General features: G+C 48.9%; 1 protein-coding gene across 7 annotated transcripts in view; it reads right to left on the reverse strand.

The window, feature by feature from the left end:
* The window catches only part of AGAP1 (ArfGAP with GTPase domain, ankyrin repeat and PH domain 1), a 570,436-nt gene that overhangs the window by 280,561 nt on the left and 264,147 nt on the right, over positions 1-25,728 (reverse strand). For all 7 annotated transcript variants that reach the window (XM_088835100.1, XM_088835099.1, XM_088835098.1 and 4 more), the window contains exons 7-8: positions 8,684-8,811; positions 6,930-7,085 (exon numbers count right to left, since the gene is read on the reverse strand). In XM_088835100.1, coding sequence (XP_088691226.1) covers positions 6,930-7,085; positions 8,684-8,811 — 284 coding nt within the window. The remainder of the gene's footprint in view (positions 1-6,929; positions 7,086-8,683; positions 8,812-25,728) is intronic.

Consider the following 25,728-nt stretch of genomic DNA (forward strand, 5'->3'; position numbering starts at 1 on the left):
TACCCATGTGCACGCACACATATCCTGCTGGGCGTCCATCGTCACCAAGCCATCACGTTACAGGGAATTTTCTAAACTTTCCTTCCCACTTTTCCACTGCAAAATCATCTTTTAATTCTTTTATAAAGAAGTTTAAAATTCAATTACGAGAAACCAATGGACCATACAGGAAAGTAACGCCCAACAGGAAAACATATTCCAAAGCTGCAGTTAAATCCAGCCGAGGAGAAAAGGACTCCTCGCTGCTTATTTGGGAAACCTGTGACATAAATGTATATATTTAATTAACATCTGAAGGATTTAAAAAATTCTATTAACATCTCAGCTGTGCAATTCAACGGGATACTCCTAATTCATATTGAGCTGCCATTAACGTTCCTTTTTATTGCTTCTGGAGAGTCAGAAAAGAGTGAATTCAAAGTTAAACTAGTGTTAAGATAAAACAGAAAATAACCAAGGGGAAAGAAAGTTGAAGCTATCTTTAGGGGTAAACTATCAGTACTTTGGGGGAAAAGGAGTGGCTTTGTTTGCTAAGTTCCTGACAGTTTTCTTGGCAATCATGACGCACGTGCATGCCCAGGAGGAGGGCGGTCAGTAGGGAGGGTGTCAACGGGGGCCTAGGGAAGCCACCCCAGGACACCATGACCTGGGAACATTGAAGGAGCAACCACAGCTAAGTCTCCATCGTTTGGTGGCATGAGAAACTGTGAGCACGATGATTTTCTGACAGATTTATTTTATTATGAGAGAAAGATCTGAGACTCGTCCTCCTTAATAACTGTGCTGACAAGTGACAACTCCACTCCATTACTTTTCAATGGGAACATTACTCACGCAATATTGAAAATGGAGAAACATTTTCGTGTGCTTTTCAAATCTGAGATGATATATGAAATGAGCAGACTTTGTGGTGTCCAGTGCGGCAATGGGAAGCTAATGAAATCCAGCTTTAAGGGAGTGAGATGGAGCTGCTGATTTATGTGTATATACATATATGTTTAATACTAAAGGGAGTGATGTCATGGGGTATGAGGAGAAAAGTTCCCATGACGTAAACCCAAATCGGGGACTGCAATGAGCCCATGGGCTCCACAGAAGACAGTCTTTTTTGATGAAGCTAAGAAGCTGACGGTATTTCCTGAGCACCTACTAAGAGCCAGGCACTGTGCACATGCTGTTCTTTAGGATGCTAGAAGCTTGGAGTGAGGCGCCAGGAAACGGAACAAGCAACAGATAGAAAGTTGCGGAAGAAAATAAAACATGATGTTTAACCTTTGGGCTCGGTGGGAACTAAATAGAGATTTATCAATTCCTTGTCATGAACGTTAGTTAAAGAGTTAGGGGCTCACTTTTCTCTTTAATTAATTAACTGTTTAACTAATAACCTGTGGTAAGAGCTATGTAACAGCTCTTACATAAGTTCTCTTTTCCCTATGTCTCAGTTCATGAGAAAGCTGGAATTTGAGGTTTCTATTTGTAAACGAGATTCAAAGCCCACAGGGATGACATTTAAAATAGTTTCAAATCAATAGAGACCACTAATGGTACTTTGGAATTTTGAGAATTCTGTATTTCTAAATCTGGAAATCTGTCTTCATTATTCTCTATTAACCAGAATAATTAACAAAACAAACATTAAAAAAAAAATTAACATCTTCCTCAAGGCAGCACATCTGCCTCCACAGCCACGCTGTCGTCAGAGAATTTCAGATTCCACAGGAAGCAGAATCAGGAACTAAACTCCACGTCTGATCACATACCCTGAGATGAATGAGGTGGAAACTGAAGGAAAACTTCCCCGCCAAAATGCAACAGAAATTCCCCATGACTCTCACACTTGGGCGGAGAGAACCATAAAACTAAAACTTCATGGACAGAGTGGTGGTAATTTGTGAGGCAAAAGGGTTTACTGTCTCTCCATCCTATAGTGACTTTTGGTTCAGCAGTCTGTGATATGTATCATAAAATGGAAATCCAACAGCCAAACTAAAACAAACCCGTTGGACATAAAACACCAGAGCACGTATGGATTCCCAGTAAGGTCTCTGGTTATTTCTGCCAGCCCTGAGACTACATCACCCACAGCACAGCCAAACAATGCCACTCAAATGGCTCTGCGAAAGCATCAGATCCAAAGCTGCCCTGGGTACCGCTGTTGGGGGGGTCAGGAGTGAGTGTGCAAGGCATCCACCTGACACACAACCAGACCCTAACAGGAGTTTATACACCCAACACAGAAAGTCACGGGGAGCCGGAAGAGTGACCGCAGAGCCTCTGCAAACAGTGAATGCAGCAGAAAGAAAGGTTAGGCTCAACCTAATCACCACCTCCTTCGTCAGAGACACGTTCAGCTGCCCCTCAGGTGATAAAGGAAGCTGTGAGGGGCACCCCACCAGGCCTGCTCCCGAGAACAAGGAGCATCACGGCCAAGCGCCCTCACTGTTACACACAGACCCGCCTTCCCCTCTCCAACCGATGAGGAAGTCGAAGACTGCTGGAACACACTGTCATAGGATCCACGCTCCCTTCCCTACAGAAGACAAAATACCATTCAAACAGGTCTATTTATACTATCAATTCCACTGCCTTGTTTTTTACAGACAGTCTCTACGAACTGGGCAATGGCTTTTCACAATCTTTGGTTACTGGGTACGCTTGGCTCTGTTCTGTGGTGTCGGCATTAGATGGCAAGCTTTGAGAAATAACCACGTAAGCGACATCAGAATTACAAAGCTTGAAGACAGGCAGAGCAAAGCACTGGATAGATTGCGGACATGCAGAGGAGTGAGTTTATGATGTGGACGCAGATAACAGATACTGCATCCAAAGGAATGCCGATCCCCGGATGGGGGTTGGGGGGGGTGGGGGGATGGATATCCTGGAGGTGCACTCTATCTGTGACAGGGTTATTTCTAGAAGAAGTAGCAGCAGCAGTGGCAAAAAAATGCCCTCAGTCTATGTATGAGCTACAGGGTGAGTATATGCATGTGTTTTAAAATTCCTATATGTTTGAAAATACTTCCTAATAAAACATTTGAACCACATGTTAATAGATCAGGGCTATGAAACTACTTATCCTAAGAGCATATATTACAGAACCGGGAATTCGATGGATATAGCCTTTAAATATTTCTTTTTTTAAAAGAAATAAAGCAAGATACGATATCATTCAGCTTTTTTATTAGTGACTGATGATTCCTACTGCCAAAAAAACACAAAACTTGCTACGATAGGAGAGATTTGCAAGTTTGTAGTCTTTTGTAAAAGGTGTGTGTGTGATTTATTTTTGCTCAGATTTTTGCTTATTTTTGCATGTGTGTGTATACAAACAGAAGCATCTGGGACTGAAGAATGTTAGCCCAGGGCAGCACACTACAATCACTTTATAAAATTTATAAGCATGGTGTTTGCAGACTGGTGTGTGTACTACTTAATTAACACTGGCCTCTTTAGGAGGATCTTCCTAAGTGAGGAAGACGAAGCTCCTTCATCTGGGCATTACCGTCCCAGCCTGAGTGGGGTTTTATTCACTAAGATCAGTCGATGTAGGGCACTTCCGTCCTCCTAATACACATTTTTCAATAAATATGCTTTTCGCTAATTGAAGCCAGTGACTACGAACAATCGCCAGGGATGAGGAGGTTATGACATTTTACATATTTAAGAATGGGAGCAAACCGGTAACAAGGAGAATCTAGTTTCTTAATTGGCCACGATTTCGACATCAATTTGCCTCTTGTCATTCCCTGGGTGACACTGACATCTAGTGGAGTTATCACTTCTGAGCTCTTAGCGCAACGCCCACCCATCACCATCAGCGCCGTCGCTTTGTCTGGTGTCAAAGCTGGCAGTGATGAAGATAGAGGTTTTCAGTCTTTGCCTTCAACGCCATGACGCAAACCCGCCGTGAAGGTAGCTTCTTCAAGACCCCGATTCCTGTTCCCACTAGTAACAACAGGGCAATAGATTCAGCTGCTGAAGGGATTCACTCTCAGGCCACTTTCCAACACGGACAGACCGAGCCTCGGTCCTGCCCTGGCTCACAGGCAGGCCCTCGCCTCCATCATCAGCTGCATTAATTGCGACAGGATCGGTGGGGATTTCCAGTCACCATGAGGATGGGTCTGCACTGGCTCTGGCCCTGCCCCCCCCGGCCTGGACAGCTGGCCGCCTGGACTCGCTGTACACACATGTGCACGCCCCAACTGTGCAAAGGCGGGGGTCCCATCCCTCTGCTCTCCTCTGGGTGGGCAGAACCCCCGTCCCAGTCCACCTCCCCTTGAGCCCAGGCTGACTCTGACAACGCCCATACCTGATGGAAAACAAATCTGGCCGTGTAGACAGAGGCGGGGAAGGGCAGGGCTATCACCCGAGTTACTGTTCATCGGCTTCCTCCTGCCTTAAACGTGTCTCCTTTGGCAGGTACCCAGTGGGCAGGGCCCAGTACACTACTTTCCAGCACCTTCAGACCCCAGAGGTGCCCATATTGGTGTGGGATGGCATGTGCTGGAGCAGCCCCATTTCAAAGAGACTTCCCGGCGTCTTGCCTCTTGCCTTGAAGATAGACCAAAGCCAATGACCAAGAAAGGTGACCCTGAGAAGGTGTTGGGAGCCTGGGTGTCCCGTCCTCCTGCCATGCCCTAGAAGAAGTGGCAAACACACAGAAGATGCTCTGGTCCACATTCCAGGGCCCCTCCTCCCTGCTATGCCTGTGTCCCACTCATGGCCCACCCGCCCTCTCTGCGCCTTCAGCAGTGGGCTCCTCCTCAGGTCCGTGGAGCCCTGGGTCGATCCACAGCCTGTTCTCTGAGGTGACCCCACCTCTCCTGGAAGCCCCCACCTGGGTGTGCACACGTGTGACAGGCGGCTGGACAAGCCATGAGTGCTGTTTAGGTGACTGCTGCTATTCTCAGCGTGTCTGAAGAAACTCCACAGTACAGCGTCTTGCAGAGGGCGTCTTTAAGCATATCAGGTATGTACCTGTATTTTGCACACACCTAAGCACCACCCTCCCAATTTACAGCCACTTTTGCTTATGCACTAATGTAAGTCACTCCATAACAATGCGGTGGTGAGATAAAAATGAAAGCAAAGGACTCTTCATCCCTACAGGGCCTCTTCCTAGCAACCTCACTGCAACTCCTGTTGCTTCCAGTTCAGAGGTTGAGTTCCTTGCCCCAGGTCACACAGCCCCAGGCAGTGGAGGCCAGGGGCTGAGCCCGTCTAATCCTCACTCTGGCCCTCCAACAGCAGCGCCTGCCAGAACTCACATGGCACGGGGCAAGAGCTGAGGAAGGGAAGAATTGAGGCGGGAGTGTGCTGTCGGCAACAGACCTTGAAAATAAAGACCATCTGATGGGAAAACTGCCGTGGACACGGTGGGAGAGGGCCAGAGGACCTGCTGCACCTGGCACCCTCCTTCACCAAGGAGAGAGCCATCTCCAGGGACTTCCGTGGTGGTCCAATAATTAAGATTCTGCACTTCCAATACAGGGGGTGTGGGTTCCATCCCTGTCCGGGGAACTAAGATCCCACATGCTGTGGACCAAAACAAACAAACAAACAAACCCCGCCATCTCCAAATCAGGGCAGTGGATCAGATAACAGACTCGTGGCCACCTCTGCAGAAGCCTCCTTTAGCTCGAGCCAGGAAATACTGAACTTCTTTACACCAAAAGTGTCAGTCACTCAGTCGTGTCCAACTCTTCGCAACCCCATGCATGGTAGCCCACCAGGCTCCTCTGTCCATGGGATTTTCCAGGCAAGAATACTGGAGAGGATTGCCATTCCCTTCTCCAGGGGATCTTCCCAACCCAGGGACCAACCAAGAGGAGAAATCACACGGCTGGAAACAGGGCACCCTGATGCTGGATGCTAGAGTTGAGCAACGTTCTAAGACAAGTCATATTTCCATTTCTAAGACAAGACACTGGACACTGGAGACATCTCTTTTTGTGCAGCCGGCCTGTGCACTGTGGGATGTTGAACGCCTCCATGGCTGGTACCCAGACTAGAACTCTGCAAGACCACATCCACCCCCCTCACGCCACCCCAGCTGAGACAACTCAAACCTTCTCCAAAAACTGCCGAATTTCTGGCAGAGCAAAAGCATCTGGATGAGAACCCCTGGTTTGAAAGCTTGTATACTTGTAATGCATAGACCTAGTCCCAGGAGGGAAAGTGTTCAAATGACTCCAGCCACACATGGCAGTAGCTCTGCCCCGAGTTCTGTGTCTGGAGTTCTGGGCTCAACTGCAAAGCCTTCTCCACCATTGATTGGTAATGCCTGCTGTAAGGGAATGGACAGGGTGGCCGTGCTTTTGTGTCCTCTGTTGTTAAGGGGACAGCCTAACTGCCCAGGGAGCTTTTAAAAAACTACACACACCTGGTTCCCATGCACAGATTCCGAGCTCATAAACCTGAGTCCTGAGAGCTGATGTACACCAGAGCCCTGCAAATGGTTCTGAAGAAAAGTCCAAGTGGACAGGCTCATGTCCGTGAGCCTCTACAGGCCCCGAGGAAGTCCTCAGCACTCCAGCCTAAGGAGCAGGGGTTGTGTCCATCTATAGGGCTTATACATCTCATCTCAAAGGCTGGATGCGCATGTGTGGGGAATCCTGGCAGCGTCTGTCACCTGCATGCATCTAACGGGACAAGTCTTCAGCTGGAGACCGAGAGAGTCGCAGGACCAGGGACACCTTTATCCAAAGCCCTGGCTCTTCGTTTCTGACTCCCTGTAACTGAGCAAGTCCCAGCTTGCTCAGCACCTGCACCTCGGCATCCCGCAATATTCTGAGACGTCCACGGAACTCAGTGCCCTTCCCGTTCATTGGGTTCGGACACGACACCCGTCCCTGACCACCCAGCGGCCAGAAGACCACTCGGTGACCGTCTCAGGACCCATACTCCGAGCCCCAGGGGACACTCACGGTGAAGAGGTTGGACCGGCGCTTGGACTGCTTGCGGACGGGCGTGGGCGTGTTAGCTGCGGGCGGCACGTCGATGCGGAGCTCCTTCTGGCTGGTGCTTGGCGTGGAGGGCACGGAAGAGGAGTAGTCGCTCAGGCTCCCGCCCCCGTTACTCGTCTGTAACGATCCGAAGCCAAGGCTGTGTTAGGGACACGCTCCGGGAGCCTCACTCACCACCTGCGTGGGACCGTAACCCACGGGCCGGCAAGTCACACACAGCAGGTGCAGCCGGACGGGTGGGCCGGCCTCTCCCGCTGGCTGGTGGCATCGGCATGAAGGACACCTGATTTCCTTCCAGAAGAGAGCGATCAGCTCAGCGTCATTTCAGCTAAAAAAAGGGGCTGAAGGCAGGGAAGTCTCTTTCGTTTTTCTTGAGAGTGAAAATGTAATTATTTTCTATTTTCTCTGAAAAAGCAAGGGACTGGTTGAACTAAATGGTTTCCACGGTCCCTTCACTGTGCTAGATTAGAGGCAGAAAGAGCACAATTGTGCCCCAGAGGAGCAGAACTCACACTTTGAAAATGACCTCTTAGAGGGATAAATCGGGAGACTGGGATTGACATATACACACTACTATATATGAAAAAGGTGACTAATAAGGACCTGCTGCATAGCACAAGGAATAACACTCAATACTCTGTAATGGCCGACATGGAAAAAGAATCTAAAAGAGAAGGGATATATGCTTTAATACAAGTATAAATGATACTCTGCTATACAGCAGAAACTAATGCAACACCGTAAATCAATTATATTTTTTAAAAAATTAGTTTTAAAAAAAGACAATGACCTCTTGGAGACGTGGATGCATCGGGAAGATACTTCTAAATTCAGAGAGAATTACAGATGCCAGTGGTGGGGACGTTAAGAGCCTTGTGGTACCTTCACAGTAACTTTGTAGGGCCCTACTGTAAACGCACTTCCCTTCTCCTCTAGCAACCAAACAGAGGTTGCCTAACCTTCTCACTAAACCTGTTTAAAAAGTATCAACAGAACACCTGTCTGAGAGATGTAAAGCGAAGACAGGACAGCAGGCAAAGATAAGCCAACAGTTCCTCTCTGGGATTTTGGTTAGGTTCTTCAAAGTGACTTATATATTATTTGCTTCCAAATAAACAGCAAAATGTTGCAACAGAAAGATGCTCGTGGGACTTCTCTGGCGGTCCAGAGGTTAAGACCTCACCTTCCAGCGCAGGGTGTGTGGGTTCGACCCTTCTTCGAGAAGTTAAGTTCCGACATGCCACACGTGTGGCCAAACCCCCCCCCCCCACAAAATATAAAACAGGGGAAACATTATTGTAACATTCAGTAAAGACTTAAAAAAAAAAGTTACTAGTTTCCATAGGGCATAAGAGAAAAGGGGACTCTATCCCAGAACTGCTACCATATTGAAGCATATTGTGGGATGAGCCAATGAGATTTACCCACAACTGCTCAGCCTACAAGCAGACGAGAACGAGGACCAACTTGGGGTCATTTAAGTCAACAGCAGAGACAGCGTGGAGAGGGGAGCATTAAAGACTGATTCCCTTAAAACCACTGGGCCACAGCAGTTTCCGAAGGAGATGTTATGTCAGTTGCAGACACGCTGTTATTTGCAAAGTTGAAACAAACAGAAAATCCACCCTGGAGCTGGCTGAGCACCCTCTTTGGCAGGCGTGTCCTCCCGGGCTCGCACCTGCCTTCCAGTCCAGCCTCTCAGGGGACCGACATACCTGGCTGATGTGTACGGCGGACACCTGTGCGGAGCAGACCGACGAGTGGCTGGGCGAGTTGGGGAGGGACTTGCAGGGACCTATGGACAGCTGCTGCTTCTTCCTCGTGGCGACAATCTTCTGGGCAACTGCGGGCAAGGAGACAGAAGAGGCCTCTGTGAGGCTGCTCTCCAAACCCAGGGCACGTGGCAGAGGCCCAGGATCGTCTCCATCATCCACTGTCCCCTGGGTCCATGGCTGACATAATTCCCAACTTTCAGTCAGGCACAGGATGACCAGAAGAGATACAACATTCCCTGGGGCTTCTCCTGGCCCATCCCCCTGCCCCCCAGCTAAACATGGCCACACAGTGAGTTCTGGACAACAGGACGTCAGCAGGAGGGTCACGTGGCAGCACCCCAGAAGCACCCTCAAGAGAGATGCCCTTGGCCTATTTCTCTCTTACGACCTTTTCCTTCTGGCTGAATAAAAGGTACATATGTTGGCTGCAGCCCTGGCAGCGACCTTGGGGGGTGGAAGCCACACTTGGTGGGACATGAGCCCCTTCTAGGAACTGAGTCTCTGGCTTGACAGCCCTGTGCAGACTGCCTCAGAAGCTTTATAGGTAAACCACAAAAAATACACATCTATCTTGTTTAAATCATTCTAACGATTTTTCCCCCCAATTACTGCAGCAAAAATCATCCTAAATAAGACAGGGGAATTTAAACCAAATCCTTTTGGAAATCAAAAAATCTATTTTATCTATTTTTTTTTTGCATAGCCTAAAGAATTACTCTCAACTCTACAAGCGACTGCATAGAATTATATTCAAGGACATGTAATTACCTCAAAGATTTTTTTTTATTTAAATATATGGCTACACACATTGAGAGTTTATCTTAATCAATACAAATCTAAATTCCACCAGTCATAACTTCTGGCAAATAGGCTGGCTGATAAAGCATACTGGATTTAATTGGAAAGGAAGTCAAGGATTAGAAAACTCTTCCTACACCAATAGGTGTCACTACAGGAGAATAACTGCAGCTTTTATTTGAATAGATGTGTGTCTTTGGGGATGAGCTGTAATTAAGTTCAATGATATTCAATGCTTGTCTTTGCCCAGAGAGTGGCTATTTTTAAAGACATCCATGCAAAGGAACACACACTGTCCCCAACAGCGGGTTATGACACAGAAGGAGCACACACAGTGGCCGCGGATCATTTCTTGTCCAAATGAATACAATGTTAATAAGGAGCTGATCTGTCCACAGCTTATGGCTTTCATGTAAATGAATGATAGTGTAAATATGATTAAGTGAAAATGCAATATATAAAAAATGGCTCACAGAGATGAAACAGCAGCCTCATTAGTTACATCCCACATCCGATAGGCCTCTTATCATCCTGAAAGGATGATATCAATTAATTTATCTTCCCATAGTGTATTGATCATAACCTTCATCAGCTAATCATGTTTAAATTACAGAGGAATATCGCAACACTCTGTCATTTCAAAGCCATTGGCGTATTGATCTGGGGTCTTTGAAGATGCACGTTAGAATATTTCAAAAATCATTATGTGAACTCGAAACTAAAACCCGAGAACAGATCCCAACACCTGCAAAACATGTGTTGTATAGGTGAGCTGAAATTCCAAGACCAAAAGTTAAATAACTTACAATCACGACTGTCAGGGTGACTGCCAATTTACTTCCATTAAAAAACAAAAATAAATGACTTTTTTTAATTTTGATGATCAACTCTAATGCATTTTTATTCTCCTCCTGACACCAGAGCTACTATTCAGTTGGATGACCAGACAGGATTTCATCTTAAATCTCACAAAAAACCCATAAACATCAGAATTAAACAGGGCGAAACTATTTGGACAACTCTATAGACATTCTCGGGCTTCCCTGGTGGCTCAGAGGTTAAAGCGTCTGCCTCCAACGCGGGAGACCCGGGTTCGATCCCTGGGTCGGGAAGATCCCCTGGGGAAAGAAACGGTAACCCACTCCAGTATTCTTGCCTGGAGAATCCCATGGACGGAGAATCCTGGTAGGCTACAGTCCAAGGGGTCGCAAAGAGTCGGACACGACTGAGCGACAGAATGGAATGGAACGGATAGACATTCTCGGTAAGTGTTTTATACTCGAAGGGGGACGGCTGAGAAACTTTCTAAAACAAGTCAAATACATTATTAAAATCCTCATTTTATGACACTCCAAATGAAAAAGAATTTTCTCTCCTCCCCACACGGAGGCTAGAAAGAACAAGTCCGTGGGCAGAGAGAACCTTTACCCATTAAGACTCCCACATGGGGACCGAAAGGGCCGTGCAAAGCATCAACCAAACATCAAGTACTAAGGTTCTTCTGTCCATGGAATCACGGCTTTGCCACATTTATAACAAAGTATGAAGTCACAGCCTCTAATAACTCATAGCATTCTTTTAAGCCTAACTAGAACTTTTAACCCTATTTGTTTTATTTCGCCATTATTTTTATGTCTACCCACAAATGGAAGCAAGGAAATAAGTTACAAATATTTTGTGCTAAAACACACAGACTGCATCAGAAATGCCGGGTAACCCATAAAAGTGGGGGGCACTTCCTAGGAAGTGCCGACTCAAGAAGGAAGAGGAGACACGGTGACTTTTGTAAGGCTGAGCCACCTTCTTTTTCACACTGAAAAGCCTCCTGCCCACTGTGGCCACAGAGCTGGGCTGGGCCGCGTATGTGGACAGGCCCCCTCCCCAGTAACAGCCCAAGGGAAATGGGGTCCCAGAGCAGGGAGGCTCTGTTCTGTAACTATAGTCATCAACTGGGCCTGATATCCAGAACATTTAAAGGTCAGTCGACTTAAACCATGAATCTTACTTACCCTCAGATTACACTGGCTGGGCGATCTTTATAATCACTGAGTTTCTGTCTTCATTTAATCACTCCACAAGTGAATGTTACGTATTCTATATAAATACATGCAATGAACGAATACAACAGAAACACAATCACTTGAGCTGACTTAAAAGGATCTGGACCCTTTATCATCAAGCTGTGCTGTTTTAAAAGTTTTGGTGACATGCTTTTGTATAAAGCTGCCACAGGAGCCAAGCCCGAGTCTGAAATGCTGTCAGGGGGCAGATCCTGAAAACGTTTGCTCCTTTTCCAGGTGGTGTTGCTGTTCAGTCGCTAAGTCGTGTCTGACTCTCTGTGACTGCGTGAACAGCAGCACGCCACCAGACGCTAACCGATCTCATTAACCTGGTGTTTCAACGGTAGTGCTTGGAGCTGTCTTAAAAGTCACTTCCTAGGGACTAATGTACAATATGGTAAACATAATTAACACTGCTCTTGTTACAGATGAAAGTTATTAAGACAGTAAATCCTAGGAGCTCTCATCAAAGGAAGACATGTTTCCATTTCTTTAATTTTTTATCTGTATGAGATGGTGGATGTTCATTGAACTTACTGTGATCATTTCATGATGCAAGCTGAGTCACTGCACTGTGCACCTTATATGGTGTGTCAGTTATAGTTCAATAAAACTGGAAGGGAAAAATATTAGATACACTCGAATATAAACAAATGAGTGAAAAAGTGTCACGGCCTCCACAATTTTGAAGTTTTATTTGGGTAACAGATACCCTTTAACTGTATCCATAATCTCACGGTAGAAACTTCAAAAATAAGGAAGCAACTTCCACGGCCTGGGAGAGGCCTGAGTGGCTCCTGGGGGCTGGCAGTGGCCCCTTCTCGACCTGCGTGATGACCTTGAGATCTTTATTTTTTAGCTGTGCCCTTGATTACACTTTCATAAACATATTTCCCTTCTTCAATTAAAAAGAAGTTGACTCAAGGACTGAAGCAACCAGAAAAAGCGAGTTATACATTTACTTTCTCCACAGGTTTTGAATTTTCTATTGGCGAGATGATAAATGACACCCTTTAATTAGTGTGTAAAAATAAGACTCTCGGATAGCTCCCAAATAAGACCTCATTAAAACCTGGCCTAATGCCCAATTTCTGCTTCTCCTGGTTCTCAAATCATTCGCACTGAAGAAGGAGCATCAAGAATGAGCCTGGTCCCCTCAAGGGAGTCAGGTCCACTGCTCACCAGGACCCGGGGCATCTGCCTCTCCCCGCCTTCTTACGCTCCCCGCCACCTTTGACCCTCACACCTGAACAGTGGGCCAGCAGGTTGAGCACCCTGACTGCTGCTGTTTAGTCCCTAAGTCGTCTCTGACTCTGCAGCCCCGTGGACTGCAGCCCACCAGGCTCCTCTGTCCATGGGATTCTCCAGGCAAGAATACTGGAGTGGGTGCCATTTCCCTTCTCCAGGGGATCTTCCCGACCCAGGGATCGAACCTGGGTCTTCTGCATTGGCAGGAGGATTCTTTACCACTGGGTCACCAGAGAAGCCCTGAGCATCCTGTCTACTAACCCATTTAACCCTCACAGTCCCATTTCGCAGATGAGGAAAATGAGGCAGGGGGAGCCATCGGCAGAGCAGGGGTTCAGACACAGTCCGTCTGCCTCCAGGAGTGCTTGCAACACCACCCCACCAGACCCTGGCACTCCCAGGACGAGCCTGTGTGCCCTTCTGCCCTGTGCCCGCACAGATTCTCCCTGACGCCCCCTCCCTAGTTGTGCTGACCACCGCAACCTGGCTTCCGTCTCTGTGCCCTGGGCTGAAACTTGCCATGGCCAAGGTTGCTGGTGACCAGCTGGAGGCCCGGTCACCTCCTGCTTGACCTCTGGGCAGCCCTGGGCACCACTGATGCTTCCTCCTCCCGACACTGACTCTCGAGGGCTCCTCTCTAGCAGAACCTCTTTCGCGGCCTCCTTTGATGGACGTTGGGTGCTTCAAGGCTTCCTTTTTCAGCCGTTTTCTCTTCCAGGCAAGGGCTCCCAAATCCACGCAGCCTCGCTCCGTGTCCTTCCCGCTTCTGGGACCGTGGATCCAACGACTGACTCCACACCCCAACTCCGGATGCACCTCGACGTCCACGTGGCCCAGCCTGGGTTTCACACCATCTCCCGGCTCTAACTGTACCATGCCCTGCAATGCCAGGGCAAGGACAGAGGACCTGGAAGAGATGGATTCTTCCACCGGAATTTCTCGTAAATTCGTGTTCACGACCACTGGTTGGACCCTAACTCCATCCGCCCGTGGCTTGCTCCTGAAGCAGCCTCCGAGGCCATCCCCCCATCACTGCTATCTCCAGCATCACTGCCGCCTGCACAACACGCTGCAGGCAGCCTTGTTTGAGATCAGCTTTCCCCGACCTGGTTCTACTAACAGTCCTGTGACACATCCTGTCACCACACCGACGTCAGAGCTGAAAGTTATCAGGAAAACGAGGCTCTTCCATGTGGAGTTGGGGGGGCGCGGGCTTTCCATTCCTGTTATTACTTCCCACGGAGCCAGGGACCCAGAGCCCAGACTCTTTTGACCTCTTCCCAAGCCCTCCTGTGAAGGCCCAAACCACTTAAGTGACTTAAGTGTCTGCCAGTTTGGGACAGGCTGTCCCTTCTCCACCTCTGAAATCAGGAACCGGGTGCCCAGAGCTCGGGGGCAAGGTGAGCGCTCCCCTGCTGCCTGGAACTAAGTCAGTCCGGTTCTGGTTTGCACAGAAGAAAACCCAGATGAGCTTTACTGCCCGGTACAGCTTTACCCATAACAAGGAATCATCTGACCCTTGGGGATCTTATCTCTTACTTGGATCAGAACCCCAGAGGGGACAGGAAGCAAACCCGACTCGATGTGACCACCTCCAGCCTCGCCGCCCACTGCCATGCCAGACAGAACCCACCACATCTCCCACAACACACTGTGCTCTCTGAATCCCACTGCACAAGCTCCCACCACGGCCCAAACCTCACGGTCAGCTCCTCCTCAGAATCTGTACTGGGAGCATCACCTCTCCCAGGTAAGCTGTCTTCTCTAACCATGAGGTTCCTCCAGGGGGACCCTGCACCCCAAATACCCACAGGTGCCAGTGTTTTACCCAGGCCTCGACTGAGCACCAATGCATGTTTACACACACACACACACACACACACACACACAGGCACAGCAGTCAGGGCCATGCTGAAGGCTGCAATTCTACTTCTCAGCCCTGAATCCCTAGTGGCTGCTCCTCCCCAACCCAACACGCGATCACTCACACAGACCCTGGCCTCCAGCTCTCTACTTACGCGACGAGGCCCTAGGATAAGGGTGTCTCTAACATTCCCCTTGCATGGATGTCTGCAACATCCATAATGAAGCACCTAATTCAGTTTAGTCGCTCACTCATCTCCGACTGTTTGTAACCCCATGGACTGCAGCACGCCAGGCCCCCCTGTTCATCACCAATTCCCGGAGTTTACCCAAAGTCATGTCCATCGAGTCGGTGATGCCATCCCCTTCTCCTCCTGCCTTCAATCTTTCCCAGCATCAGGGTCTTTTCCAGTGAGTCAGTTCTTCACATCAGGTGGCCAAAGTATTGGTGTTTCAGCTTCAGCATCAGTCCTTCCAATGAATATTTAGGACTGATTTCCTTTAGGATGGACTGGTTGGATCTCCTTGCAGTCCAAGGGACTCTCAAGAGTCTTCTCCAACACGACAGTTAAGCACTTAAGCCGTTTAAAATTTCATTAGCCACGATGACATTTCTGGCATAGTCCAGTGAGTGTTAGCAAATGTAATCCGCAAGATATCTTCTCTTGTTTGAATGATTTACCGGAATCGGTCAATTAACAGGAATGTTGGAAGCGCCACCCGGGGGCCCAGAGGAGGAAGGGGAGGCAGGGAACGGGGCGTGTGACCTGGTCTCTCACCTCTCGGAGCCCCAGGCCGGGAGCAATGTCCTTGGCGCCTCACAACCGGAGCTCCAAGGTTCTCCCAGAGCCAGGAGCGCCGAGAACCGCTCAAACCCTGGGCTGGGCGCTCCCTCTTGCCCCATCCATTCTTCACTCTACTTACCGAGATCCTGCAACCCCAGCAGCTCCCTGTCCAGGTCCCAGGGAGCAGGGGCTCTTCCATCAGGTCGAGGACTGGCAACCCTCTCACCTGCCTTTCCCTAGTGCCCCAAGTGTACAGGAGACTCAGCTCTTCAACCAGGTGTGTAAGGATCTGCTCTTGGACGTCCCCCACCACGACCCACACAGCTTCCACTGTGTGAACACTGCTGCAGGAGCAGCGTGGCCCTCCGTTCTCGGGCTGCACTGGGGAGCGGGTGATTCCGGGGCCCGGGGGAGCTGGGGGCCGCAGCTCAGCACAGCACTGCGGGAGCAGGCACGGCTGACCGACATCCCGGAGCCACCATCGGATGCCAACTGGAGACTGATGTGAACCAGGCCAAAGCTGAGCAGGGGGTGGTCTTCGGCTACTGGGAAAAGCTGGACACAGGCTGTTGAGACCAGGAAGGGTGAGAGCTCTGATGAACAATGTTAGATGGGAACTGAAGTTTGAATGATAGATCTATTACGGGACTATTTCAATGTTTATAACAGGCACGCTTATAAAAGCCAACTAGCGTGAGATTATCCTTCAATTAAAAAATTTTAAAAAATCAACTAGTGTGAGGCTCTAATTTTTACTCCACAAAACTATTTTAAAAGCACACTTCGAGGTTGGGGGTTCACTGCTGTTGTTCAGCAGCTCAGTCGTGTCTGACTCTGTGTGACTGCAGCATGGCAGGCGTCCCTGTCCTTCACTATTTCTCAGAGTTTGCTCAGATTCTTGTCCTTTGAGTCAGTGATGCCATCCAACCGTCTCATCCTCTGTCATCCCCTTCTCCTCCTGCCCTCAGTCTTTCCCAGCTTCAGGGTCTTTTCCAGTGAGTCAACTCTTCACATCAGCTGGCCAAAGTATTGGAGCTTCAACTTCAGCATCAGTCCTGCCAATGGATATTCGGGGTTGATTTTCTTTAGGATGGACTGGTTTCATCAATCATCATCATTTCACTTGCAGTCCAAGGGACTCTCAAGAGTCTTCTCCAGCATCACAGTTCGAAAGCATCAATTCTCTGGTCCTGCTTACAGGGAGAGAAAATACTCCCCAGACTTCATAATAACAGGCCAGACTTACGTGAGTTTTGGGGGCTGATTCTGTCTCAATTTTGTGGTCCAGAAGTTAGTTTGAACCACAAAAGTTAGTTTGAAGTAGACCTTCATGCAAGAGCCAGACAGAAGTGAGTACAAATATCTCTGGAAGAGGTGCTCTCAACCCAGGCCTCAGAGAGCTCCCTGAGACAAGACCACTGATCATGAGCTCACGAATAAACTTAGATGTGAAATAAACTTAGAAGTGAAATCATAGGATACGTGGGCAGACAAGGCACGAGGAAGGCTGAATGAGCATAGACAACAAACAGCAAATCCAAACCTGCTGATGCAGGAATGGCCTTGCTGGGGAGAAACAAGAAAACAGGAATGCAGCCCTTTCGCTGCTTTGCATCTAGGGTCAGCGTTACCGTCTTTCTAAATTCCATATATGTGCGTTAATGTGCAGAATTCGTGTTTCTCTTTCTGACTTACTTCACTCTGAATAACAGGCTCCAGTTTCATCCACCTCATTAGAACTGACTCAAATGTGTTCTTTTTTCTAGCTGAGCAATATTCCACTGTGTATATGCACCCCAACTTCCCTATCCTCTTGTCTTCTGATGGGGGGACACATGTGCGCCGTGGCAGACTCATTCTTTGGCTCTCTGTTTTCTTCACGGTCCAACTCTCACATCTGTACGTAAACACTGGAAATCCCATAGCTTTGACTAGGCGGGCCTTTGTCAGCAAAGTGATGTCTCTGCTTTTCAATACGCTGTCTAGGTTGGTCATAGCTTTCTTTCCAAGGAGCAAGCGCCTTTTAATGTCACAGCTGTGGTTTATGCCACTGTCTTATTTCTACCTTTGCTACTACCACCCAGAGGTAACACTGACTGCCTTTGCATTGAAAGGCTCTTCTGTTAGAACCTTGGAGGGCTTACCAGGCAAATTCTCAACAAATAATGAAAACCACCCGGGGTTGTAAATTTTCCAGTAACAAATAAAAGGTCCCCTAATGTCTCAACTCAGTTTTAAATTACAGTTTGAGGGATCATTAAACGATCCTGTTAATTAAGTAGAAATTAATTACCAAATTGTCCGTGTAGTTCTGAATTTGTGACTTAGGAATTAAAAAAAAGTTCCAAGTGAAATTTTTCTCAACTCTCAAAGTTAATGAACGTTAAAGGGGGGGTATTCTGTGTTGTTGGTAATCCTATTCCCATCCCCTAGATGTGTTTTCATCTTATCTAACTTTTGAGTATAGAGGAAGCTATGCCAGAAAAACCAGCAAAAGGAAAAAGAGACAGGCAGGTGGGGAGTGCAGAAGGAGCTATACCGGGAAGGCCTCTTGGGCGGTGTGATGCTTGGTGACAACTAGTGACCCACAAGGACCCACAGCCCTGCCTGGCCCACACGCCTCTGGAGATCCCACCATGCTTACTGCCAGTTGGAAAGTAGAGTCCGCTCCCGTTCAAAGACGATGGGCCAGCTCCATGGGCCTCCAGACGCCTCTGGCAACACCAGAGGATGCTCCGTTTACTTTCCAAGAGCAGCGCGTACCTGACCTTTGACCAGTGCCCCGTCTGGGTCAGCAAATGAAGAGACGGCTCACCAGAGGGGATGGAGTGAGGGCGTCAGAGGAGGTGGCGGAGAAGCAGCTTAGAAGGGGAAATGGAAAGACAGGGGTAAGAATCCCGTATGCAAGGAAGAGTGACGAGTGTAGACCATGTCCTTCAGACAACAGGAGTCACCAAAGCTACTCGTGGGCAAGTGACAGGAAGCATGCTTTTAAAGGACACCCGGCCCATCTGGTTTAGAAGAGGCGGGCGACTTCTCCCTGGGCAGGGGGACAGGAAGCACGTGGGGGTGTGTGTGGACACAACGAGGCGTGGGGCAGGGGCTGCGACCGAGCTGCCACGGGCTCCACTCAGGATCCCAGCTCTCGGGCACCCTGCTTGGATATCTACCCTTGGTGCACAGTTGCTCAGTCCTGTCCGACTCTTCGTGACCCCATGGACTGTAGCCCATCAGGCTCCTCTGTCCATGGGATTTCCCAGGCAAGAATCCTAGAGTAGGTTGCTGTTTCCTCCTCCAGTGGGTCTCGCTCACCCAGGCACTGAGTCTGCATCTCCTGCATTGTCAGGTGGGTTCCTTACCACTGAGCCACCAGGGAGGGCCTAGCTACCCTTACCCAAGATTACTATTTTCAAGGGAGATGGAATTCTAGGCTGATCACATGTCATTTGATGATTCTAAGTGGCTGAATGGTGTTCTGAGGGGATACTAGCTCTGGGATGTAACATTAGCGAAACCCCCAGAATTTAAAAACTTTCAGAGCAGGTTTGGACATTTACCCTCTTGGAGAAGGGGACAACAGAGAATGAGATGGCTGGATGGCATCACCGACTCTGTGGACATGAGTTTGAGTGAACTCCGAGAATTGGTGATGGATAGGGAGGCCTGGCGTGCTGTGATTCATGGGGTCGTGGAGAGTCGGACACGACTGAGCAACTGAACTGTACTGAACTGAAGCTATAGTTCCTAAATCTGAGTTTTCCGATCTTCCTTAGGGAGACCCGCGCTCCTGTTCTTTGCTGTGTGTCAAATCTTCCTGTCAGCACAGCGACCCACCAGGAGAAAGTCTTAATCCTTGTTCTAGCAGAGCTTTCAGCTTTTGTGCCATTACCTTTAAAACCACCCAACCGCTCTGCCTGAAGCCAGCTGGACCCCTTCCAAAGCATCCTTCTCGGACACGCTGCGTGTGTGCTCAGTCACTCAGTTGTGTCCGACTCTGCCACCCGGTGGACCGCAGCCCATAAGGCTACTCTATCCACGGGCTTCTCCAGGCAAGAACACTGGGGGGGGTTGCCATTTCCTCCTCCAACTGATACACTGCCACTCTAAAAACAGGCCTGGCCTGATCATGTCCACATTTCAACAGAACAAACTATAAAGCCTCAGCATAGTTTTCTAATTATAACAGTGTTACTAAGGAAGGAAACATTCCCTGTGACTGAACAGATCATAAAGTGAATACAGGGTGTATGGGAAACAAAACAACGCTCTCCTGTGCATTTGCCTTTTGGTTCCTTGTCAGTGAAAACCTAACAAGACGCTCTGCCAAGAGCCCCTGTGCCCCGAGCAGGTCTTCAAGAGAAAGAGTTTGGTGGTGGACATCCTTTGATGACTTACCCTATGGACCTCAGCACAAAATATGTCGTTTCTATTACACTTTATAGAAAACCCTTTGGACTAGACACTTTATTAAGAAAAAAAAAAAAAAAAACCTTTAGACCCAAGACCGTGGTTAAAAAAGAAAAAAGTCAAACTTGCTTTAATTTCTTCTGGTGAAGCTTTCAAGTTTCCCATGAAGTAATGAAGTCTGAATTCTTAATCTGAGATTCTGTTCTTGTCTGTATTCTTTTTATCTCGTTGTATTAAAACAAATTTATCTTCATTTATGTCGCAATTACCTATTAGGGTTGTTAATTTGCTGGAAATGAAGCTATTGTTTAATTGCTCCTATTAATTGGGGGATTTAAATGCCGACTGTAATAAACAGTTACCTTCAGGACGGAGCAAAGTCATGGCTCCTGACATTAATTTCACAACGAGGGGAAATTTCTACCATGTCCCTGGCAGCTGGATTTCCCCTGTCCTCACAGAGATCATGAAAGAACATAACATTTTTAGAAACTCAAACTGAAATAAATATGGCCTATGCGGTGTGTTTTACACGTGTATCCAAGTCTGATGTAAAGTTATCATTTGTGACAAGGGGGACATCAAGTCATCGTGTCGGAAACCACATCCCACTCTTTTGCGTTTCTTCAGAGCACACTGTCCCTTAAAACCAAGCCCCAAGGTGGAGCTGTTAACAGCCAGCTTTGGGTCCCAGCTGCCCCAGGCGCTGGTCTGGGGGGTAGTAGGCCCCAGGACGCTGCCTGCCTGCTGGGATTCTAGGCTCCGAAGGACACAGGGGCCCCGTGTCCACACCCAGAGGACTACGAACATTCACTTCTCTATAGAAAATGTTTCAACACATCCCAAAACCATGCTGTCAAATGTCCTGCAGCTGGTTTTGCCCGCGGCCAGTCTGCCCAGGACTGGAATCAGCATTTCTCTGCTAGAAAGAAGGCAGGCATGCCACAGAGCCCTGCCTGGACTCCCCCTGGCTTTGCAGCACCAGCTCCAGTGGCCCCGTGTGCCCTCAGGATGCCCAGCAGACGGTCCGTTCCGGACAAGCTGGCGTCCTCTGCCGACACCGAGGAGTCCTCCAGCCCCTCCGCCCACCCTCCCTCCCCTCGGGACTGTGAGCTGGGATTCCAGACTCCGAAGGACACAGGGTCCTTCTCCAGCTGCTGACCCCCCAGCACCTCCTCCAAGCCCTTCACCACGTCACCCCTCCGTCACCACGTGGACTCCAGACTGCGCCGTCCAGGTGTAGAAAGGACACGCACCCACCCCTCATCTGGCACAAATCCAACGCCTAAAGGACACCTGGAGAATCAGGGCCCCCTGTTGGGAACGGGCTCAGGCTCCCGACGGGTCTGAGGCACTCAGCACACACCCGAGCCACTCCAGTTTCCAGAGGGTCAAAAGAAAATGGGCGCTGCAGCCCTGAGGGGTGACTCGGCAGGAATGCAGGGGAGGGAGAGACATCTGGCTTGCCTCTTGCCGCCACCACACACTGGGCATGGGGCGGCCAGGATGACACTTCCAGGGGCACGCGGTGCAGCATCCGTGTCAGTGACCTGGGCGGTCCTGGGACACGCTCGGCCCTCCCACGGGTCTGCCCAGGAGCTGGCTTTCCCCTTCCGTGGGTGGGAGCCGGCGACTCCCCTCTGCTCATTGGCCTGCATTGCTCCTGATCTACTCTGTCATCGCATCTTGGAGCGGCCAGACGTGCCAGGCTGCCTGCCGGATGGGGAGCTGTGTGCCCGCCGCCCCACTGAAGAAGCGGACGGCCCTGCGCGAGGGCGCCCTTTGGAAGAGACGGTCACACGGCCTCCGTGCCTAAGTTCACGAAGATCTCCCCAGGAGAAGGGCCCACCCCTCTCGGCCGAGAACCCGTGAACCTCTCTCTTCCTCAAGCTCACCAGCTCAGATTGAGCACCTGCCTTCCTCCTCGATATGTGTGTCAGACACGGGGCCCGCCGCTGGGGGTGACAGTGCCCTGAAAAGAGGCGTGTGCGGGTGACAAAGCCGGGAGAGGTCCCAAGAGGGAAATGCTGATGGATTAGGAATGTATTACACAGACGCGGAGGAAATCATCAAAAGCAGGGACGATTTAAGGGAAAGAGGGGCTAGGGAGGAAAATAAATGAGGAGTCTGGGATTAACAGGTACACACAACTATTCATAGAGCAGACAACCCACAAGGAACTACTGTACAGCGCAGGGAACTCCACTGATAAAGTTTTGTAATAATCTGTAAGGGAAGAGAATCTGGAGAAGAACACAGACATATAACTGAATCGCTATCTGTACGCCTGAAACTAACACAATACTGTGAATCAGCTGTGTGTGTGTGTGTGTGTGTGCGTGTGTGTGTGTGTGCGCGCGCTTGGTTGCTCAGCCGTCTCCAACTGGAACCTCAGGGACTGCAGCCCGCCAGGCTCCTCCGTCCATGGGCCTTCCCAGGCAAGAATACTGGAGTGGGTTGCCATGTCCTCCTCCAGGGGATCTTCCTGACCCAGGGACTGAACCCACGACTACCGTGTCGCCTGCACTGGCAGGTGGATTCTTTACCGCTGAGCCATAAATCAACTATACCTCCACTTAAAAAATTAAAAATTTAAAAAGGCAGGAAAAATCGGGAAGCATGACCGCCATGATTACAGGAGCACAAAACGTGTTGAAGTGTCCTGTCTGAAAAATCAGTGACAGTCACCACCAGATGAGGGCAGGTCCTGACAAAAAGGAAAGAGTGAGTGTGTGTGTGTGTGTGTGTGTGTGTGTGTGTCCGTTCCAGTGTGTGTGTGTCTGTGTGTGTGTCCATTCCAGTGTGTGTGTGTCTGTGTGTGTGTGTCCGTTCCAGTGTGTTTGTGTGTGTCTGTGTGTATCCATTCCAGTGTGTATGTGTCTGTGTGTGTGTGTGTGTCCATTCCAGTGTGTATGTGTCTGTGTGTGTGTGTCTGTTCCAGTGTGTATGTGTGTCTGTGTGTGTCCGTTCCAGTGTGTTTGTGTGTGTCTGTGTGTGTCCATTCCAGTGTGTGTATGTGTGTGTCCGTTCCAGTGTGTGTGTGTGTGTCTGTGTGTGTCCGTTCCAGTGTGTGTGTGTGTGTCTGTGTGTGTCCATTCCAGTGTGTGTGTGTGTGTGTGTCTGTGTGTGTCCGTTCCAGTGTGTGTGTGTCTGTGTGTGTCCATTCCAGTGTGTGTGTCTGTGTGTGTCCGTTCCAGTGTGTGTGTGTCTGTCTGTGTGTGTGTCTGTCTCCCTAGAAGTTGCAGCAAAGGGTGCAGCTGTGCCTAGTGGCTACCAGGAGATGAGCTCTCTTCTCAGACTCACAGAAGCCAGGAGCAGGCGGCTGCTGCTGACCGTGGGGTTCAAGCATCACCAAAGGGAGATTCCAGGGGTGGGAGCAGGTACTCCCGACAGGCAAGGAGACCTCAGCAAGGGCTGGAATGCCACTGGCCTCCCGGAGCCACGGGAAGAGGACTCCCCCTACGCAGCCTCGCCCGCTCAGAAGGGAGAAAGCCCTGCCCCGACCCGCCGCTCACAGCTGTGAGGCTGCGTGCCGTCCCGCTCAGAGCTCACTGCGCATTCGTTACCATGACGCTGCTTGTGAACAAAGAACTGTGAATGGAGCGTAGGTCAATCACACATACAGGAAGATCTGCCTAAAGTATAAATTAAAGAGCTTTCAAAGAGCCAACTTTCTGGACCGGGGCTCAGGGATATTCTCACCAAGAGCCTGGTGAACAGGGACTTTCACCCAGATTCGGATCAGGCAACGAGACCCTCTGCGGATCCGTTTAACAGGCGAAGAGATGATTAACTTTCTCCCCTTTACGCTCAAGTCGGATGCAAATCAGCGTCTTTCAAGACAAGTTAAGAGAAGATCCCAACAAACTGGCAATACAATTCAGATGGCAGACAAGGATCTAAAAGATAAATGGCTTAAACAAAGAGGGGGAAAATGAACCTGTCACTTCTTCTCAACTCATCAAGCTGTCTTGCGGACAGAGTGGATGATTCTGGAGCAGAGAGGCTTCTGACACCCCTTGAAGGGGAAGGCTCCCCTTGGATGCTTTCCACGGACGCTCCTTGCCATCGTTCCTGCACCGGGAAGGCTCACCTTTTAGATTGTTTTTAAAGGCCATACTACAGGTCAAAATAGACTAACAAATAGACTCATAACAGTTATGAGTCAGATGAAAGAAACACCCAGGATACAGGCAAATAAATGTAGCTGTATCAGAAGAATACAATTTATGACAAAGGCAGAAGAGATGCAGGAAAAAGGTGACTGCAATGAGGATTTCAAAACCCACAAAAACAGAAGAGACTACAAAGAAACAGTGAAACCACAGACACGATTATTCAAGCAAAAGGAACTGCACAAGAATGTAAAGTGAGACATGTGTGCTACGTTGCTTCAGTCGTGTCCGACTCTTTGCGACCCTATGGTCTGCAGCCCACCAGGCTCCTCTGTCCATGGGATTCTCCAGCCAAGAATACAGGAGTGGGTTGCCATTTCCTTCTCTAGGGGGTCTTCCTGACCTGGGGATTGAACCCATGACTCCTTTGTTTCCTGAACTGGCAGGTAGGTTCTTTACCACTAACGCCACCTGGGAAGCCCCGGGAAGCCCAAAGGAATGTGAGAAGATGAAGATAAAGTTGGAACAGGAGATGAAAGGGACCTGAATTAAGAAAATACATGAGACGGAAAGGCTGTAAGTAGATTTTTAAATTGGGAGCCTTGAGACAAATACAGTGAAGCACAAGCACTGGTTTCTCTTTTAAAAATTAATACGGTTTGGTGAATATCGGCCAAACCAAATTTGGGAGGTCTAACTCTAACTTGCTTCCTGCAGAGGCATGTGCTCACAGAAAAAAAAGGGAGTTTTAGAAACTTCTTTAATATCCCCATTTGTCATAAGCACATTCTCCTAGAGATACCTTCTAACGCTCAAGAAAAATGGACTTATCTATTTCAACCGAAGCTGTTTTCCTATTTCTGGGAATAGTTAAGCTTATAACAATCTCCATAAAAAAGACATTTTTTTCCTGATGTGGGGGAGAAGACGTCTTGGTCGGAACCTGGGCAAAGGACTCCTCGCTTCCCGGCTCTGTTAATAACAAGCCAGCAGCCCTGCTCCTGGCGTGAGACGCCGTGGAGGAGTGACAGTGATACACGGGTGGAATTATGCAACGTATTGTGATGCAATTAGGAAGAAGGATGAGATGACAAAACAGATTTCCGCTCGGTCTTCACCAGGGACGTGTGCGTTAAGTCACCGTGAGGCTCTTCCCACCACCCATCAATTATTATTATTTAACCAGAACCACCACACAGAAAGAACCCTACCCTCTCCAGGAGGCATGCCACTCCTTCGGTAACTTTTGCCTTTCGCGATATTTAATGCGATACTAGGCATTTAAGTCGGGCTTCCCTGGTGTCTCAGCTGGTAAAGAATCTGCCTGCAATGAGGGAGATCTAGGTTCAATCCCTGGGTTGGGAAGATCCCCTGGAGACGGGAATGGCTTACCCACTCCAGTATCCTGGCCTGGAGAATTCCATGAACTGTATAATCCATGGGGTCGCAAAGAGTTGGACATGACTGAGCAACTTTCACTTTACTTCTTCAGGCATTTAAGTCACATGAATTCAAGGGCCCAAGTAAAGAAACAATATGATCCCATAGATTTAATACAGCATCCTAAATATGTAACTAATAAGGACCTATTGTATAGTACAGGCTTCCCCGTTGGCTCAGTGGTAAAAAATCAGCCAATGCACGAGACACGGGTTCAATCCCTGGTCCCGGAAGATCCCCTGGAGAAGGGCATGGCAACCCACTCCAGT

The sequence above is a fragment of the Moschus berezovskii genome, chromosome 4 (genome assembly GCF_049115385.1).
Source record: "Moschus berezovskii isolate FMDL1 chromosome 4, NW_MosBer_1.0, whole genome shotgun sequence".
Classification (NCBI taxonomy): Eukaryota; Metazoa; Chordata; class Mammalia; order Artiodactyla; family Moschidae; genus Moschus; species Moschus berezovskii.